The sequence below is a fragment of the Branchiostoma floridae genome, chromosome 18 (genome assembly GCF_000003815.2).
Source record: "Branchiostoma floridae strain S238N-H82 chromosome 18, Bfl_VNyyK, whole genome shotgun sequence".
NCBI classification, from domain to species: Eukaryota; Metazoa; Chordata; class Leptocardii; order Amphioxiformes; family Branchiostomatidae; genus Branchiostoma; species Branchiostoma floridae.
The window spans coordinates 11729488-11750794 of NC_049996.1; the positions used below are offsets into that span (position 1 = coordinate 11729488).

Genomic DNA, 21307 nt, shown 5'->3' on the forward strand with positions numbered 1-21307 from the left:
AAGTCTTGGCAGAAATCTCAGACTAAGTCTTGGCCAAGGTTAACAGACGTGTGGGAGATTTAGACTAACACCTGCAAGGTGGTAGGGTTGGATTTGTTAGACTGCATGTAGCATAACTGTTACTAAAGATTATCCAGCTCAGAGTCAGATGGGAAACGATCCAATGATCCTACAAAGTGGTCCACTGCCACATCTGCATATTAGGACCACCTGTTGGTTTCTTGTCATCCTGATATATGATATAGTTCTGATTATTTTTCCCATGGACTGCATAAGATTTTTGATACTGTTGTAGAAATGTGCCTGGGAAGCATTGACATACATGTAAGTTTGGGCCCTCTAGCAGCTTACTTTGAAACTGCAGGGGCACTTTTACTGCAAGCTTTGAGACAGAATAGGTTATTAAGGTAAGGGATGAAAGACTTTTTATCATTTTTTTCATGATATGTAGTTACAAGGCTAAGTGGAGGACATTCTGTATTTTCCTGAAAATGTTGCCTTTCTAGTAGTAGCATTATTTGTTTTTTTTGTCTGGCACTTCAACATTTAGCTGGAGCTAAATTTGATGAGGTCAAAATAGTTGAAGATGATATACTGTAAATGCAGAAACTTTGCGGTGGTTTAATGTTCGCGTTTTTCACGGTGACCACGAACTTAAAACCACCGCGTACATTTTTCCATGGCAGTAAGAGACTATAGTGCATGGTGCTACAGCAAACTTAAAACCACCATGAAATGTCCTTTTTCCTGCTAACGCGAAAGTGCAAACTTAAATGCATTTTGCAGAGTATCACATAGCATTGACAGATCCCTGCATGACTAGAAAAGGGGGGGGGGGGGGTGTCTAGGCTTGAAAGCTTTGTGGACTTGTGATCTTTCTAGGTCATGGTCACCCCCACCATGTCTGAGACTTGTGACATTGGTGTTTGCCCCTGAGCACCTTGTCTAAGGTAAACCATATGGTACAAGACTTCTGCCAGTAATAGACTATATCCCGCTTCAGTGGAACTTGTAGGCCACACCAGGAAATGATCAAGGTGCTGCCATCTTTAATTTTGAAGCTGCTTCATTTACGAGGGGCGTGCAATAAGTAATGGTCCTGACCCACTTCTAGTTGTCTGATCTAAATGAAATTTTGTATGTGTAATAATTCATATCTCTATGGGTTATGTTGCAAAAGACAGCTCTGAACTAATTGTGGTTTCTGATTTACTGGTGTTTGAACTTAGTCAGGTGCGAAATGGACCAGGTGTGAAATGGAACCAGTTGAGTGTCGCGCAGTGATCCGATTTTTGTATTTGAAAGGACGCACACCAAAGAAGACTTTTGATGAAATAAATGAAACTTATGGTGATGATCCCCATCATATGACCTTGTAAAACGCTGGCATCCTGAATTCAAACGTGGCTGGAAGTCTGTGGAAACAGCTCCCAGACCTGGTCGTCCCTCTTGTGCCATTGATGAGGCATCAGTTGGAGGACCAACCTGGGGTGTCCTACAAAATCGGTGTCCAGAGCTGCATCAAACGATGGGAGAAATGCATAACTCTGGGTGATTCCTATGAAGAGAAAGACTAATAACTGTGCCAAGTTTCATTAATCTCCTTCTATGGGAAATGGGTCAGGACCATTACTAATTGCACGCCCCTCGTAGTATATCAGAGTCTACAAGTAGACAATACATAATATACAAGTACAGAGTGAAAAATAGACTTAACGTATAACTTACAATGCTAATCATAATCATAGCCATTTGTAACTATTATATATTGCATTGGGCTGTCCTGCTAAATTCAGGAGGACTGCCTAGTGATACTTGACTTTGACTATTACTAAATTCTGCAAGGCACTGTATAATTAGGATTTAGGAATGAATTGAAATTTGGAATAAGGTAACTTTCCTTGCAAGCTACATAGAATTAAGATATTTTGCCTTAATCTCCAAGCAGATCCTACGGTGGGATAAGATAGTATCATAAGCTGGCCAAAGGAGTATAGCCAGCCTGGGAGTGTGCATTTCCACCTCCAAGCAGATCCTACCTTGAACCTTGAACCTTGAACCTTGAACGTGGACATCAGGGATGTCATCACGGGTCACAATGGATCCTTCTTAAGCAGATCCTACAGTGGAATAGATAGTCTCATAAACTGTTTATCGGTGGGAAATACACACTCCTAGGCCGGCTAAATTCCTTTTGTCAGTTTATGATACTATCTTATTCCACCATCGTATCTGCTAGGAGATTAATTTTGCCTATGATGTATTTTAGATATGGAAGAGGGTGGAATTCATGATGCCGCAAAAATTATGGCAACCCTTGCGTAAACTACTGTTCCACAAAATTGCTTAAACCACAGATTTAAAATATTGTTTTGATTTAATTTGATCGAATTCATTTAATTTCATTTAATTACTCTTCTTCCACAAAATAAAACCACTGTAAAAGTAATTGAATTTACAGTATACTGAATGTGCTGACTTGTCCGTATGACTATATGATGTGGCCATGGTCTCTATTTGTTCTATGTAGTTTGTTGATAATAGATATGTATCGACAATTGTTTCCCTAATCAAATGTACATTGTACCTCTCTTATCTGTTGTTCACTTACATGTATGTGTACACGTGCTGTGCATTGTTGTGATAAACATGTGGCTAGGCTAGAGGGCACGAGATAGAAAGGTTACGGGTTTGATTCCCGGCATTTCTGTCCACGTATTGTGTCCTTTGGAAAGGCCCTTAATGCGACTTTCCTCACTATACCCAGGTGTAAAATTGGGTGCCTGGCTTCAGTTGGGGAGGAAAAAGGGAATGGAAGAGATAAGTAAAATTGCCTTCCAATACCATGCCCTATACTCTGCTATAGACACAGTGGATAACAACCCACTGAACCTTATATAGTTATAATACATTGTAGGTATAAGACTTAGACTTTTTTAAAGAAAGGAATCTTAAACTATTCCAGACAAAGACTGAGGTACATTTGTAAAAGACAACTCCTTATCCATTTTCTTCTTTGTTGACCATCCCTTGAGGATACATGAACCAGCAGTCTTCTTCATTTTCTTTTTTAGATTATAGTATTTCATACAGCACTCACGAAAGATGTCTAAAGTGATCAACTACATCAATGATAAATGGTTAGTGCTACATTTTGTATGATGATGCCAAGATCTCAAACAAAAAGACAGTCTTTAATTATTCAAGATATATACAAAAAACTCCCTTGTGTTTTAAATAGACATGCTTACAAAATTAGTCTTAAAATGTTTAATGTGTATAAGTATTATTGATTTAACGTAATCTAGCAGTTTGATATGTTGTCTCTGTTGCTTGTTTTTAAGACCTCGTGTCTCAGAGGTCTTATTGCGACACATTTGATTGTATTTCCTGTAGCACCAATATAAAAAGCAATAAAATTTGTCCTATGACCTACGGGATTCCAGTGGAGGCCGCCGCCTTCACGTTGATATTTATTGATCGCATGATAGGGCCAATTGACATGGCCTAGTTTTTCTGCCGCATGACGGCCATTTTCTAGGCCACACGTGGCTATGAAGCATGACCCAAGCAGTACACAGTCATGATGACTTCTACTCTTCACGTGGGGAACACTTCCAATTCTTTTGTCCATTCCCTGTCACCTGTTAGGATGCATTTGTTCAGTAACAGGTGCTTCATACAAAATTATCATTAAACAGTTGCAAGTGTCAGCTATGTATACTTTATATTTCTTCATACTAATTTGACATTAGGCTATAATGTTTTAATCATATGGATGACATCCTCTAGGCCATGCAAAATTGATGCAGATTGTTCTGGAACTGGAGGGGCTTTTCTGAAGAAATCGTTGGACTTGGATAACTGGAGGAAGCCTAGAGAGAGATTTATGCAATGAAAAGCAAATTATGCAAAATAGATAGGACTACCTATGCATAATTGTTGAGGAAAATTACTTGCACACCTACATGTATCTCTTGTTTAGGGATTTACATGTGTACTAAAAGCAGAAAGATTAGGGTTGCCCTAGATGATGCCGATGCCCAGATCCTGAAACTGATAGGAAGGAGGTCCATTCTGCACAAAGCCTGGTGTAACCTTGAGTTGCCCTAAAAACAGGTCAGCCATTGTTTGCCGCCTGTATTTGGGTTGAGGGCGGCATCTATCATGTGGGCATGCCCGATGATTGGATTGTGGAGTGGACGTGAATTGGGTCAGGCCAAATCCATCGCACCCAGACAGAAAACAAAATACCATGGAGTACTGTTTATCAGATATACATCCATCTATCCAGCAATATCAGCATGATTCGATATCCAGGGACAGGGAATTTGCAGAGTAATGGGATAAGGTTGTACCTTAGGAAGACAGCTATATCTATGATATAATCAGCGAAGCCCATTGCTGGACATGATGCTCAGGTCTGAAGGGTTTTGCCCTCTACAGCAAAAATGGTATTAAGTACCTAGGAAAGCCGCCTGGAGGCTCATAACTCACAATGTCTTTCGTCTTCCCAATACATATACTCACGTACCAAATACTTTCACGATCCATCAAGAGGTTATTGCGTTATTGCTGGCAGAAAAACACACAGACACACTAAAACAATAACTCCAATTTTCATGGAGGTAACATTCATCATGACGTAACATTGCAACAGTAGAAAGAACACAGGCCACATAACTAGCCAAAAACTAAGAATGCAGTACATTGCAGAGTACCAGCCATTCCACTGGCCACCACTGTTGATGTAGGATTGTAGACGAGACAGAAAGTCTAGCCACAATGTCCAAATTTTAGTTCATCTCTTGTTGCAGATGACATGCATGACAGGTTAGCTGTTACACTGGTTTATGATAGCCTCCTATGCAGACTTTTGGGGTGGTTGAAGGTTTTTTATGACTTTTTGGCTGACTTTCCATCATTTTTTTATGGCCAGCATGTTCTTGGCAGGTTAGCTGGTACACTGCTTAATGGTAGCCTCCTATGCAGGCATTTGGGATGATTGAAGGTTTTGTGTGGCTTTTTGGCTGACTTTCCTTTTTTTTATGGCCCGCACATTCTTATAATGCATGGCAGCAGGTTACAAATGTAGCTAGCACAGTGGTTTATACAATGTAGTAGCATCCTGCACAGACCCTCTCAGTGGCTTTCTATGGCTGTTTCTGAGCACTTGCTTGTTCTACTACCATGCCAGACGTTTGGCAGCGCAAATCATCCCAGTGTAACAGTGGGGTTCAAGCGCTGCCAGCCAACCGTGCAAAATGATTTTGAGCCTTTTGGCATAATAGGTTTCGTTACTGGGGTTGTGATCTGGCGGCGATGGATTCGGCTCGGGTTCGAATGTAATGGGGACCAATGTAAGAAAGGAGTAGAAACAGACACAAACAAATCCCGACTCCCGGGATTCGAACCTGCGCCGAAACTGGGCCGCCAGATCACAAACCCAGATGCTAAGCTGTTACGCCAAAGGGCTTAAAGCCGGTTGGCATTGCTTGAACCTCACTGTTCTTGAACCCCACTGTTACACCAGAAAGCCATGAAAAACCATCAGCATTGCTAGCGCTGCACCCATTGGTAATATGTAGAACAGGAGATCTATATAGAATACAACACGGTGTTTTCCGTATCACCCGAGGTACCAGCCTGACCGCATCGAACGTTTTCGCGTCACAGGTATAACATGAAGTGTCTAGCAATACATCATACTTTTTTCTGCAAAGTGTAATCATCTGTTTTGCGACAGTATATACAATTCGCTACCGGACCACTTTATTTCAATGTAATGCTCATTCTGTTAGTGGTCAAGGACGTTTCTGGATCTACTGTATTGTGCAATGGCAAGCATCCTATGTACTTTCTAATGCACTACCCCCCTTTCCATGCAAACCACCTCATTATCTGTCCCTGCAGAATCCGTACTAAATGACCTAATTAGAATTCTTAGCTTATGTGGTCACAACAACAGCATTCCTTCTGTAATTGTTTTGGGGTAGGATTGTTGTAAGGAATTCCCAGGATTTGTACTCAAGGAATGTGAGATGTCCATGTTGTGAAGAAAAGCCAAAATGTTTTACCCAAATGTATAATTACATTAGAAAACAGACTTTTAGACTGCTTGTCTACAGGTTAGTCATCTTTGCCAAGAAGGTTCTGTTTTCAGGTGCTTGCGTTTGTTTGTCATTTATTTGTGTCTTTAAGATTTGGTATCTCCTGGAAAAAAATTAGAAATGCATGTCTTAGATTGAAACATAACAGTACAAATACTGTAAATGCAATAACTTGCTTGGTGGTTTAATGTTCGCAGTTTTCGCAGTGGCCGCTTCACCGCGAACTTAAAACCATCGCGAAAAGACATTTTACTCGCTACCACGAAATTAAATCCCCACAACCTTAAATGCACTTACAGTATTTGGTAGCCTTTCTCTCATTAGTCAACATTCTGTCATTGGATGAACTGTGATGGACAGTAATAAGAAAGGATGACAACAGTGGAACTTCTGGAAGTAATCTTTAGAAAACTGCCTAGAGGTGAATGACCTTTGAAAAGAATAACACGCTTGATTACCAGTTACTCTACTGTGTTTCTTGACTTTTGTTTCATCAGTCAGTGTCCATAATGGTTTGAAGGACACTATCTTGTCAACCAGACTCATCCTGTTGTTATTGCTAACTGACCTCTGCATGAGGTCACTAACCTCAAGTGGTCAGCTCATATTTGGTCAATGAAAAATTGAAAGGAATCTGGGCTACCCATAATATATTTAATACATATGTATATTGCCATTTTTGTCGGTTATGTATTTCTTTAATCACTGATATTTCGCTGCCAACAATCTTAAAATATTTAAAGCTATCAGAGAATAGTAGTAATGCAGTGTCCTGTACATGTCCTGTACAAGTCTACATAAGAACCACCTGTCCAATAATGCAACCACTTTTTTGTGGTCCCTTAGGTAATTTTCCCCACTTACACAGACCACAGTCTATAGCGACCATCTGTCCACATAGACCAGATTTTATCGGCCCCTAGAGTGGTTTTCTCTGGGAGTCTGACTTGACAAATTGTAATCAGAAAAGGAGATAGCGGGATAATGACTGTAAACCTGGGGATTTGCACATCTGTAGTCTCCGTCCACTTCAGGTGACTTAACACCTTTCAGAGCCTGTCCTTGCCCACTCCTATTGGCTTACCTCTTCAATAATGGACGTCAATCCTGCTTTGTTGTCTAGCCATGCATTAAATAGGTCACACACCTGGCCGGAGAGGTACATGGCCAAGACTCAGGCTTTGCACGGGCGGTGAGGATGAAAGGCGTTGGGCTAGTTACCGTAACTGGCGTAAGTTCATTTTCTTTGGTGGTAGTTTGATTACATAGTAGTTGGGATATTGAGGTTTTTGCAGCGTTTTAGATCTGAGAATGAAACAATTTCGTAGAACAGAAGTCATACAAGCGATGTGTGTCATGGATTCGTGGTCACCGCAAAGATAAAACCGCTGTGAAGGTTTCAAGTTTTACAGTATTTAGTCAAACACAACACGATACATCACTGTTGATGCCCTAATTCTTTTTCATTAGCAATGGGCCATCAAGGGACAAAATATTGGCACCGCACTTAACTTGTTTAGCTCATTGAAAAAGAGAATGCGAAGTATCCCCTCCCTGTTGAAGTGATTCTTATCACTCATTCTTTACTGGCCAATACTGGTCAAGCTGCCGAACTGCGGTTGTTTTTGATGAGCAGTTTCCAGTCTGTCATGATGGCCTTGTGGTCAGGGTTGTTTACTCAAAGTTCCTGACAGGTACTGATGCAGTAATGGCTTTGGGAAAGGCACTTTGCACTGATTTCTTCACTCTTACTCAGGTGAAAATGTATGTATGTGTGTATGTATGCATGTACATATGCTTAGGCCAGGAACTGGCCCCTTGCATCAGGTAATACCGCCCCTTATGAGGTGATATACCCTTCTTTAGCTGAGTACAAGATGGTAATACGCCAGGTCTCCCATCTGAGTGAATGATGTAAACCACCATATGGCTGATACAACTTTTTTACAAGACAGAGGTTCGCCAGGTCTCCATCCGGGTGATTTGAAGTGAATCACCAACTCTAGACAGAAGGATTTGCAACATAGCACACCGGCGCATGCCCCTACTCTTTATCGAAAGGTGTGGTGGGTTCTTTAATGTGAGTGGGGTGTGGCTTTCCCCAGACAGAAGACCTCCATTTAACATCCTATCCGAGGGATATCCCTATATATATGCTAGCCAGGTAGCTAGCTACTCATTTTCACCAGAGTGAAGTAAGGAAAGTCGTGTAAACTGCCTTTCCTAAGGGCACAAGATCAGTGACACAGCAGGATTTGAACTCGGGACATCTTGAGCCTGAGCCCAACGCGCTGCAGATTGTGCCACGTGATCTCACGCGATCTGAAAATGATTGCCTATCGTCATTCATCAGGTAGTTCTCTCCACGAAGGTCCCAAGAGCCATACCTCAAGCACATTAAAACCTACACTACTTGATTTGAGAATGAGTCCTTCCTGGTGTGAGTGGATCAAATAAGTGTGCCCAGATATGCAGCTTGTAATCTTCATTTACAAAACTGTGTTATGCCGTGCAGTTTACTGGGTATATATGCAAAATTGCAAATGCAGTACAAATAAACAAACAAACAGAAAGAAAGAAGACACACTTATACATCCTTCGTGTGTTGCTACCACAGAAGATACCAAGTCAATATACCATGTATCGATAAACTTACTAAACAATAACACAGTAAGGAGACAAGGATCTCAAAATATGACCACGTTGGGATGATGGTATACACTTACTGTTTTTTTTTACAAAGAGATGAAAAAAATGAATAAGGTTCATCTGAGAGCCAATAGATTACATCCACATAGCCTGAACTGAAAGTGATCTGTTGTTTGTATCCATGCCAAGGATAATGTTTGTCATCATCTCAAACATAAAGTCCTTGATACAAGGTTAATGTAGTCAAGAAGACATTAGTAAAATGCCTGTCCAAACTCTTACCAAGCTACTTTCATGAATAATTAGGATGACCCAAATTCATATTTGATATTTTCCAGGAATCATCAATCTTAGAATGCTTTAGGGAGAAGCTGCCCTAGATTTTGTAGCCGTGTGTATTATATTGGATTTGGCCTTGCTCTTACATGCATTAGTACTAATAGGAGTGTTCAGATGGAGTATACAGATGTATGTGTATAAAAGCTCTCTCTAAGAAGGACGGATGTACATGTATGTATGCTACGTACTTGTGTGGGTGGATATGATGCAAAAGGACACTTCCTGCAATATCTTCCTGGATTACACAAAGCCTTTGGGAGGAAACGTGGCCTAGATTCCATCATAATGGTCTCAAATGGGGTTGGATTTGGCCTTGCTTTCAAGGCTACACCTAAAGAGTTACTGAGGAGATTGCTCCTTGCACTGTTTATTACCTTCATGAAGAAGGAAGTATTGTTTTCGGTCTGTTTGTGTTAGCTATTTGTCTTCCTGTTTCTTCCACTGGACATTGAGGTGCTTGACATCACAAGCTTTAGTCAGCATACATGTACAACATACAATATAGCTATTTTGTGAGAATGCTCCTACGGTACTTGGTGGCAACAAGTTGTAGTCTATGATAGCTGTAAGGGAAAAGGAATTTTTGAACAACTTATTCCTGGGCTGGTAATTGTAGTACATCAAGATATCCAGCCAGTGTTTTAGATTTTGAGAGTATGTCTTCTCAATAAAACCGTTCATCCCCATCATCATCATCTTTATATCAATTTTTTGTTCTTTTCTGAGCTAGTATTGATTAGATGCATAGCAGTTGGTAGTTTCACTTACCCTAGAAACCAGACTTTTTGCCAGGGCTGGCAGAGAATTTGTTCAGTAGCCAAGGCAGTTCTTCTTGAGGACCTTAGAAGTTAGATAAGCATTCTGGGGAAGAGTCATGCAGGCAGAGTTTGCTGTCCTAGCTAAGCCTACATGTAGCTAGGCCGGCAAACTCCCCTACATGACTCTTCCCTGGTCCTCGGAAAGAACTGCCTTGACTGCCGAACTGATTCTCTGCCAGCCCTGGCTAGAAGTCTGGTCTCCAGGGTAAGTTTTACTAGGACACATCTGTCTATTAGATATCTAGGGAGTCAATTACTGGCAGGTAGCAGGTGTTAGCATCCAGTCTGGAACAAGCAGTCGCCTCTAGTCAGTTTGTTGCACAGCCACTAATTTGTTGTCTGTGGTAACTGCACAGCTTTGTGGAAGTTTGATGAACGGAGCCACAAATCAAAATGGCGGTGGATTGATGGCTTTGTGGTCAGGGTTGCTGACTCAGAACTAGGAGGTACTGGGTTTGAATCCCGGACAGGTCCCGATGTTGTGCCTTGGGAAATTTCCTGACCAGACACAGGTGTAAATGTGTACCTAGCTCCAGTTAGTGATGTCCCTCTGATAGGATGTTAAATGGGGGGTCCTGTGTTTGAGGAGAGCCACAACCCAAGCATGTTAAAGAACCCACCACACTTATTCCAAAAGAGTAGGATCCTTTCAGTTGTTGATCTATTAAATCTGTCTGGATATGCAGCTTCTACTCTTCAGTATTGAATCTGTTGTGTTATTTATGTGATGAGGCAGTTTACCATTTATGCAGTACAATGAAACAAGCAAGCAGTCGGGATTCCAAGAAAGAATAGTGTTGCCTTTGGCTTATGCATATTCATTGTTATAACTGACTATAGTTTAGATTTATGGTTAGATTGAAGAGATAACACTGACAACCTTTTGCTTATCAGTCAATATCCCACATCCATCTTATGTTGAATGATACGACATAGATGTCCTTGTTAGATAAATCATGGAACAGTCATCCCTTTTTTAATACAGCAGCTCAGGACAAGCTGCAGTAGCTACTACTACTACATGTACTAGGGACAGGCTAGAATAGTACTGTACCAAAAACAATTATCCCATCTGTCCAAAATATTTGAACTTCATGACATGGAATGAATATCAAGAATATTTTCCTGACCTAAAAATGATAACAAATATCATTAACAACATACATGCAGGCCCCCAAACATTAAGCTGGACAGACAAATTTAAAGCTTGAAACAGATCTGACTAATGGCACCCAGGCTTTAATAGGCCAGATCATGTCTTTGATCCCCCACTTAGATTAGGCAGACAACTGCTGAGATGATATAGATGTTAGAAGTGTTTACTGGTGGTTGCTAAGCTATTATTTGTTTGGATGCCCTGTCCAGGTCAGGACAGCTGCCCTGTAATTCTCCCTAGAGGGGGGTATGACAAGACAGGGAGTGGCTGAGAGATTGTGTTGATGTAGCTAAAGTAAACAAGTGATTAGTGGGAGGAGACCTGTGGTACCACTGGGAGGACACAGGTGTCCTGCAGGTTGTTGACCTCATCACTGAGATTGGTAGTATCAAAGGGCAACTGGGGATGTTTGAGGGGTTCATACCTGTATCAGATATATATTATTCTAGAAATATCTCCCAATCTATGAAAGCTCAGTTTACTACATTTTTCCCTTATAAAGTGTGGAATCAGCAGACATGTAGAGGTATTGAAATACAAATGTATGGAATTGTTCTGCTAGTTCATTCTAGTGACGCTGAAGTGAAGATGAAGAGTAATGGATGTCACTCGAAACGTTCGGAAGTAATATTATCCATTTTTTATCCAGTTGTTGAGATTGAATTGTATTTGAATATGCCTCTTTTGGTAAGGCATAGAAAGCCACTTCTATTCACCACTAATTGTAGCCAGCCTGTTCTACCGGTAATTCAACATTTCAGTAAGGGTTGTCACAAAATAAATCTAATGAAAGGTAATTTTCACTTTAATTCTACGTAGAGCGTGATGGTTGTTATTGACAAATTACTGGTTGTATCATAGCCTGAAACCCCACAGGAGCAAAGGTAAGAAGCAAACCTAAGTTAAAAGAAGACTGGATTGGAGACTAGTTATGACAATCTTCACAGCCCAATTTTGCCAGATACACCATGCAGAATACAACAGAAAAATCCAATAAACTAGTTCCAAAACCCTTTATAATTTAAAAGTCATTATTAATAACCATAATTAAATATTGCTACAATGTTTCCAGGCAGACTCTCAGGATTCCTGGAAGAATCCTTATATTTTGTCTTCCTCGTGGCATAAACAATTTGTCTTACTTAATGTGATCCAATATTTACCCAACGTGTGCAGTGTTCCCTTCACCTTCTATCCCAGCCATCAAATTTGTTTTTAGTTATTGATTTACACCCATTGTCTATACAACCACATTTCTCACGTTACACACCATTGTCTACAGCCCATATTGAGAGGTTACAGAGAACCTTATCCAGATGGATTTTTACAGGAAATCTTCTTTGCTTCTTGAAGACATTTCCTAGCTTTGTAGCTAAGCTGGTAGGGTAGACATGATTGTGTGGGATTGGTGAACTCTAGACGCATGGTTATGCAATATCAGCAGTGTTTGGCTGGTGTCTGGGAGAAACTAGGTCACCTGGCAAGCCGCACGTGTATCGTCTGATTCTGTTGGGATTCGGCCATGTGCGGCCTGGTTCCGACCATGGTGTGACCTGATTGGTCGTCTGGGTATGTCTCGTTCCCTAAGCCTCAGACCGCAGCTGGCGTCTGGCGACTAAGGACGGCCGGGGTGATCTGGCGCAGCCTCCTGAAGCTGACCCTCTCTCTTAGACTGTACCATGTTGTCTGCTTACGAGAACTTGGACTTCTACAGCCATAAACTCAAGACGGGTGAGGAAATGGTTGCATAAGATATTTAGAATTGTCTGGAAGGAAACTTTTTTTCACCTCTATAGTTTATTTCTTGGATGTAAACATAAACTAGTGCAAGTTTGTTTACTTGAATTTTCCTATTAGTAACTGTAAAGTAAAAGTAACTAATATTTTCTTTGAATATTTTCTAGATACATGTATTTTAATATAGTTTGAATATCTTATTATTATATTATTATAATCATGTATGACATTTTTGCAGGCCACTCAATGCATTTTATTAGATTGTTTTATTAGATTTTAGTAACTTAGTTGTATATCAGTTTACTTAAACATTTTTCAGAGACTTTTAATATGATGATCCTGATCAATATGCATTAATTAAGTTTACCCGAATCTCCGGTTGCAATTAAAATTTATTGGGAACAAAATGAAATATTACAACAAACATTTTGTTTTCCCTCTTTTGAATATATGCAGACAGTTGGTAATTGAGTAGTCACCAAGTTATGTGCTATTTACAATATATGAATGCAGAACTTTATTGAAAATTCAAAAGTCGAAGAAAGAGCGCAATTTGAATATATGAGAGGATGAAGTGATAACGATTTAAGATTAACAACAGTAACAATTAAGTATACTGGAAGTTGTTTAAATGTTGCAGCACTAGAGGACATGATGTAGATATACATTTTGTATATACCATTTATCCTCTGTTAATGTATACTTGTTGATGTGTACCGGGTGTGTAAAATGATTATTAATGACGGCTGGTTTAGTGGCCATGGTTTAATAACCTTGTCTCTATTTTTAACAAGACTCTACAATGGGTGTCTAAAACCATTATTGACAATGGTTGGTTAAGAGGCCATTCCCTAATAATGCTTGGCATTAAACCTTGTCTATTTTTAACAAGACTCTATAGTGGGTCCGTTTCAGTTGACTTTGTCAGCTGAAATTTGAGCCTATATTTTGTAATATGGAGAGAGGACATTCAACCTATTCATACATTGTCAACTCATGGGAGACAACAGCAAACGAGTTGCAAAAGTGATGACTGGATTTAAAATGTTACCAGCAGTTTTTGACATATTGTACCATATTTTTACCAACTGTCAGAGTGTCCACAATGAATTCAGCATACGTATATGTCAGTTCTTCGTTTGCGAGGATGGCACGTCACGTGGTAACAGCGATCGCAAATGGGTCGCTGACCGAGAGTGGCCCGGCGGAAAACAAACACAGAATTTGTGAGGACATGGGACCCTTGAAAACGTGTCTATTGTTTGTCAGGTGACTAAAGAGCTTAGCCCCTCCTACTCTAGCTCTTGTTACCTCCATGAAAAATGGAGATACACAATATTGTTTTTGGTCTGTATTTCCCCATGTATAATGTACTTGTGGTCAGCAATAACCAACGAACCTCTTGACGGATTTTATCAATATTTGGTACATTGTACATGTGCATTTGTATGTGGTCGATGATGGCTAGACGAAAGTCAAACTTTATTCTGTGGCCCCTGGCGGCTTTCCTACATACCACAGTGTCAGTTTGGGCCTCCTAGCAGCTTGTCCTAGCACTGCAGTCTTCTCACCGTGTATCTCAAGATCTTTCCCATTTGGATATTAGCAAGAGGACGCAGTTTGTTCATGAGTGTGATAAATATAAATGTGAAGGTCAGATGTTACCATATAAAGTACTACATCTACACGCCCCAGGGGTCAATGACCTACCCTTGACTTTAGAGTTTGTTCACCCCAACCAACCAGGGGAGTAAACAAGATGTGACAAATTAACGCAGGGCTCTAATTGACTTAGCCCCCCTATATAATTTTGAAATGGCTATGTGTACGATCATCAAATTTGCAGGGGGTGATGTGTTGTTAAGTTTTATAACTCCTGTAATTTTGATATCATTATGACGTAACATGACATATTCATTATGTCAGTAAGTGATTTTATTGGCTAAACGGTTTGTGGTGACGCGGTCACCAAAAGGTCGCAAACATATAAGAAGGACATCAAAGATCAACAGTTGCTGATGAATGAAGAACTTTAAACCTTATTTTAAGATGTCCTAAGTTGACATTAAAAATGAGATGAGAGACTGGGTAGTGAGCGTACATGTAAGTGTGAGACTGATTATGCCTAGGGCTCACATGGTGCAAAACGTATGGAGTTGGCAATGTTTGTGACGGGTGCAGTTGGCAGTGTTCGGTTTTGCGTGAGACGTCTGGACTCAAGCTCCAGACTTGGCAAGGGGGTTGACTTTGACACGTAGTTTGAAGGTCGTTGTAAATGAATGGGATTTGGGATTGAACATAATGCTGCCATGAATGTCTTTTTGCTGTCACTTTCTCTAATTCCCACCTTGACCTTTGAAATTGATAGGGAGAAGATGCTGATGAAAAACACAGACAAGGTAGTGCACAGCTTTTATTTGAACAACATGTATTTCGTGCACTCAGTGGTAGAGACTACGCTCTCAATGTAGCTGGGGGTTTAGCAGATTGTAGACAGACCAAGATTTTGTGCCAGAAAACTGCCATGGCCCAAGGCAATGAAAGGTAAAGCTGTCATGTCATCTCTCCCTAGCTGAGATGAAGACGTTTGAGGACAAATGTACCTGTAGATACTGTTTCCAGTGTATATTAGGGCTGTCTCCAGGACCCATCCTTCTGTCCGGAAAGGAAGTTCACTTGTTCTGGGATGGAAAATGATTTTACCCCATTTGTCCCAAAAATGACATGAAACTGTTGAAATTGGATTTTTATAAGCTTAAAATAGCATATTTGAGCATGAAAATCAACAACATGGGTGAAGTCCCAAACAATGGGTGACAGCGCTGGTGTACATCTCTGAGAAATTGTTTAGGAATTGAAAATCTGATTGGGAAATGGTGAAAGTTTTTTAAATATAAATGCATTGAAGACGAAAGCCATTTTTCAGTAGAATGTCTACTAGGCAAGCTATTTCAATTTCTCAGTAATTCGTAAGGGAAAAATATCTAGTATCCTGTAATCGTAGTGAAGTTCATGATTGGAGAGGATTTTCGGATCCATACAATGATACAGCCTCCTTTATCCAGCGAGTCTGTTGGTCGCCCAGTCTGTCCCCTTACTGCTAACATGTAACTAAAATGTGGTGGAGAATCCCCCTGCAGGCCCCCAGAAATGGCTGGACAACTTGGACACTGGGGTCAGCAATCTAGGAGAGTCTGTCACTCCAGCCATGCAAATGGACTGCAGCTGTGTGTCCTGGGGTAATGGTCAGTCAGGTCACTGACCATTACACCCGCCCAAGGACACACAGGCACATTGCATCATCACCCTAGTACTGGCCACTGGTCCCAGCCAGGGCTGCCTGGCAACACTGCCTGGCATCAGTGACTGTACATAGCTGCTGAATGATTTACATGCTGCTAATGACCAGCGTTAGGCCCCTATCGTTAAACATGATCAAGGTTGATATGGAGCAGTTTTCACTTCCGCTGATGATAACTCACACATGTCTTAAAGAAATTGCAAAAAAAGTTAGGTTTTCACCCATTGCAATGTACTTTAAATGTAGAAATTTTCGCGGTGGTTTTATGTTCGTGGTTTCGGCACTGCAAATTTACCGGGAACTTAAAGCCACCGCAGACAGTCCTTTTTTCGCTACCGCAAAATTAAATCCCCGCGACCTCAAATGTATTTACAGTCATGTAATTGTAAAAGGGATATTCCCTGTGGTTTTATGTTCATGATGTCTGTGGGTGAACTTTAAACTACCATAAATTTGTTCCTGTTGTTTGTTTGCCCGCCACCCTATTTCAACTTTGAACTCAAAACCACTGCGAACACTGTATTTTTTTCTGACCTTTAATACTGTGAAATAAAATCCCCAAGAATATTTCCAATTCAACAGGTATGTGTAACAGTATCCCTCAGTATCCTATGTATTATGCTGATGTAATCTCACTAAATTTGTATTGTAAAGTGTAGTGCAAACTGTAATTCCATATTCATGTTAGGTTGATTCTACAAATAGGCCTTTTTCCTAGAAAAGAATCATGTAGTCGGGTCATTGACCAAGCGACTGTTGATGTCTAATAGGCTGATGCCTAGGGCTCGGTTTTCTCCCAAACGAGCTGGAAAGATCCAGACTGATGTGGTTTTCTATCTGCGGCATTCAATATTCCTTTGTAGAAAGAACTACCCTACGCTGCCAAGAACTTTTAAAAGCGTTTTGGATGAAACATTGAGCCTTGTTTTTCAACCGATAACTGCATAATCTGTTTTGCCGACATGAAACGTTCAAAGTGTTCAAAGTCGGTTTTATAATTGGGAACCGTCAATATATTACAAGGTTCATAATTGGCAACTAGAATCTATCTATTCAAAAAGACAATTGTAATGAGATATTCCTGTGTGGCTAGCGGATGAATGTAAGTACCTGGTGGATAGACAGTTCATTCACCTTTCCCAGAAACCACTGACTGCCATGTATCTTTTCGAAACAAATATTCTGGAACGTTTAAGTTGACAGGGTTTCATGGTTCTTTGACATTGTTCTTATTGGAGAAACATTTATTTCATTACCAAGAGTACATGTACATGTGCATTGATGTGTACATGTAAGTCATTTATGGTTGTGTACAAAAGGAAAATTACAAAATGTAGAACCTAAATGTTTTTGATGGCATCCATGACTAAGTCTGAGGCTGTGTTGAGGTGAGTATGGAAAGTGTTTCCAGATGTTTGTCAATTTGTGAAAGTCTTTCTCTCCATTTGGCAGTGCAGGGTATTATATTTAGCTTGGACTTGTGACAAGGGTGGTGTAGTTTACTGCATGCTGGAATGGTGTTTTTTGAAACCTGGTTTGAATTAAAGTGTTTCTTCAAACAATTATCTCCCCCTTGAATAAGAATCACAAAACAATTAAGGCAGTTCATTCAGAGAACATGTATCCTGGTTTTATGTTGTCTTTACTGTGTTTACAACACCTGTTAAAACATAATGATTGTTTTTGTACATACAGTTGTACTATATATTAGATATACAGGGCTGTGTCCAGGGTCCATCCCTTCCATGCAAAAAGTCTAAATATCATGATCTCATTTGGTGGAAAACGTATTTTGTAAGCTTAAAATGATAGATTTAGCAACAGAATTCAAGAAAATGGGCTCCCAAACAATCAGGGATGGTTGACAGTACAGTGTATATTAGCCTGATTAAATCCTGCTTATAGCAGCCCGCCTCAACATCCGCTACAGCCCAGATAGCAGAGTTTGTGCTCAACAGACTACAGTGTATATCATGTTTATTTGTGATGTGTCCCAAGACTTAGATAATCATGTAAATCAAAAAAGCAACAAGAAAAGTACTTAACTGTAATGAAAACAAAAGGCAGCCATTTGTTGAGATGTGATTAGTGGACAGCTAGAAGATAAGATTGTCCACACACATCTAGCACACTGACCACTAAAACACTGACCACTGTATTGATTGTGGGTGGAGCTACAGTAGCTAAGCAAACAAAGATGTCCAGTCTCTGTGGCCTCTTTGAGGCTGACCAGAGACCTGTGGGCTGGTGGGGTCACTCTGTCTGACTGCTTGACCCCTGCTTGGTGACCACTGATGTGGGTCAAGCTGTCTCGTCCAGTTTGATTCATATCAGCTTGATCTGACAGGTACTGTCTGTAACATATCTGCTCTTTTATCTCCACTATAACAGAAAAGCGAGGAGAAGTTGAATTTATCCAGCATACTAGCAATAGTCTAATTTTGTATCTGTGAACTGTATCTCTTCAACATGTCTTGTTGTGACCTGTACTTAGCCCGGGGTGGCAAAAATGTGCAGTAAAGGTCTTCATTCAATTCAATTCATAACAAAAAACTTCATCTCCAGCTGTTAAACTAATGTCCATTCATACTGTAGTGAATGTAGTGAATGATACCATACAAAATTTTGCCACTTTTGGGGAACTTTTGAGACTATTTTTTTTCTTAACCCCTTATGTTTATTATTTCATCCATCTTTTAGTAGAAGTACATTCTTACTTTCTGACATCTTAATAACAATAAGAGGACCTCCCTCATGACCTCAATGAAAAGCAGCCTGCAGGTCGATTTGACTTTTTTAGCTTCTCATGAATAAAGAAAGGTTCAAACGAACAAACAGTTCTACTGTAAAAATAAAGGAACCGACACATATCATAGAAGAAGTGGGTAAATTTGTCTTCCAAAGCCTCAAAAGAAGAAGCCAAATCTAGCAAAACTAGAACAATGCATGTTTTAGAATATAATATACTGTAGGAGCTAGTTCTTAGTGAATGTATTTATCACTAGAATATATCTACATGTATGTTACACGTACTTATGATTAGCCTATAGGCATATACTGTTGGTCTTGAAATTTTTTATGTGGTTCTATGTTTGCAGTTTTGTGGTAACCACTTTGCTGCAAAACCATAACCTTCAATATGTGACTATTAAGTGCTATCATGAACTTAAAACCATTGTGAACACACTAGTTTCTCTTTCAGGAAATAAGATCACTGCAAACGTAAATGCATTTAAAGTATTGGTAATAAACTTATCAATTATTCTCAATTGGCCTACCCATAAAAGATGACCAGCGTTAGAGACTCATCACTTTGCAATTGTGAGCCATTTTCCTCATTACCATCACCCAAGTGGCTTCAAAAAGCTGATGGATGGAAGATGAGGAACAAAGTAGGCCAAGGACAACGTGATTGGTTGTTTTCCCCATGCCAAATTAGGTCACCCCATGTGGCCATTAGCTGATCTGGCTTTTAAATCCTTGGTACCCAGACTGGCAGCCGGATTAGGTCCAATTTGCACAGTGGCTTAGTGGGGAGGGGATGTCTGGTGCTATCTGACAGGTGATTGGCAGCTGTGGGAGATATCAGCATCCTGTCAGTACCACTGGTAGGAGATGGAATAATTATGTGCCTGAAGGAGGACATTTTATTTTTGCTGGCCTATGGGCCACGTTCTTTTTCTTTCTTCTAACTTTAGCCAATCAAAATTCAGAACAGCTGATGACGTCAGCAAATGTTTGTTACATACCTTACAAAATTGCCATTATGTCATGTAGGCACTAGTAGTAGCTCAGTTGGCAGTGCTACCCTCTATGACGCTAGAAGACAGAGGTTTGTGCCCCACCTCAGAAGTTTTTTTTAATCTATTCCTCTTCTTTTTCCTTTGTAGACAAATATCTTATACATGCAACACTTTAATTCTTAGATAGGGTATAAAAGACCAGTTTCTTCCAGATCACTTCAGTGTCACTGATGAAAACTGGTGGAGTTGCTGGAGTAACTACGTTTTGGCATATGCAGCACTTTCGTCTTGTGAACAGTGCATTGCATGTTTGACTATCAGCTTTTTTATTTCGCTTCTGACAATTTTTCCTTTTTTTCTCCATTTTGGAAACATCCTGCATTTTCGTCGAAAATTTGGCTTTTCTGGTTTGACATTGCAGAGAGTCCTTTAAGCTTTCTTCACTGCACTTTTCCTTTAAACTTCTTCATACTGCCTTTCTCATTACCAGTAGGAATTAGGTGCCAAATAGCTACCTCAGCAGGCAAAAGGTTAACTATATTTATATTTTCCTTCAACATTTTTCAGATTATTGTAAACTACATAACAAAAATTCATTTACTGTTCGAAAAGTGCCCATAACACAGGAGCATTTATCATTGGAAGTAGTTCCCTAGACCAAATGTTGGAAATGAGTAAACAAAGGATATTTGATAAGTAAACAGTAATTAATATAATGTAAGTAGACTAATTCCACGGCTTACAATAAATCTGTTGGTTGTTGTTGTTGCGATTTCATAAGTTTCATGTACATGTATAATATCATGTGCAAATCGCCAGAAGGCTTGGCCAAATATTTTGCTAAAAATGAATACCCCCCCCCCCTCCACCACAAATGCCTTTAGGAATGTCTATGATCTGTGTTGCATTCAAACAAGCCAAAATAGGTCACTTTCTGGTGGATCCTTGTTGCTTACCAGCACATCCATGTTTAATCTTTCATATTCTAAATTCCCCAACGCACCAGCCCCAACTTAGATGTACCAGGTCAAAAGCTATGCCCAAAAGGTTAGGCTTTCCAGGTCAATCCAGCACATCTAATCCGTTTGGGACCAAGAAATATTGAGATTAGCTCTCAGCAAAACAGTACTCTAGAAATGATACAGTAAAATAACAAGATTATTTGAGTCGGGTGTATTTGTTATTGCTTCAGGATTGATATGTGGACTCATCCGTCAACTGGCTGCCATGTTTCCACCCCTCACACCACATTATGTATCTAGGACAAGGCCAAATAGCTTTACAGGTGCAGCCGTCTGGCTGTTACAGGCCCAGGCTGCCTCACCATGGCTCAGGCATGATCACTGCAAATGGGGAAGGATCAGCCCTAGACTGTAGCCTGTGTTTGTCTGGATGGGTGGTATTAATCTTGGGTAGAATTTTCTAGGTCCACACAGATGACAAGTTGGAGAGGA

General features: G+C 40.1%; 1 protein-coding gene across 3 annotated transcripts in view; it reads left to right on the forward strand.

Moving 5' to 3' along the window:
- Nucleotides 1-21307, forward strand: part of LOC118405346 (thyroid hormone receptor beta-like) — a 63871-nt gene that overhangs the window by 30530 nt on the left and 12034 nt on the right. The window contains exon 1 of one of the 3 annotated variants that reach the window (XM_035804796.1): nucleotides 12667-12803. The exons of the other annotated variants lie outside the window; for them this stretch is intronic. Coding sequence (XP_035660689.1) covers nucleotides 12752-12803 — 52 coding nt within the window. The 5' untranslated portion in view covers nucleotides 12667-12751. Of the gene's footprint in view, nucleotides 1-12666; nucleotides 12804-21307 lie in introns of those variants that run through there. 3 annotated transcript variants of the gene reach the window in all.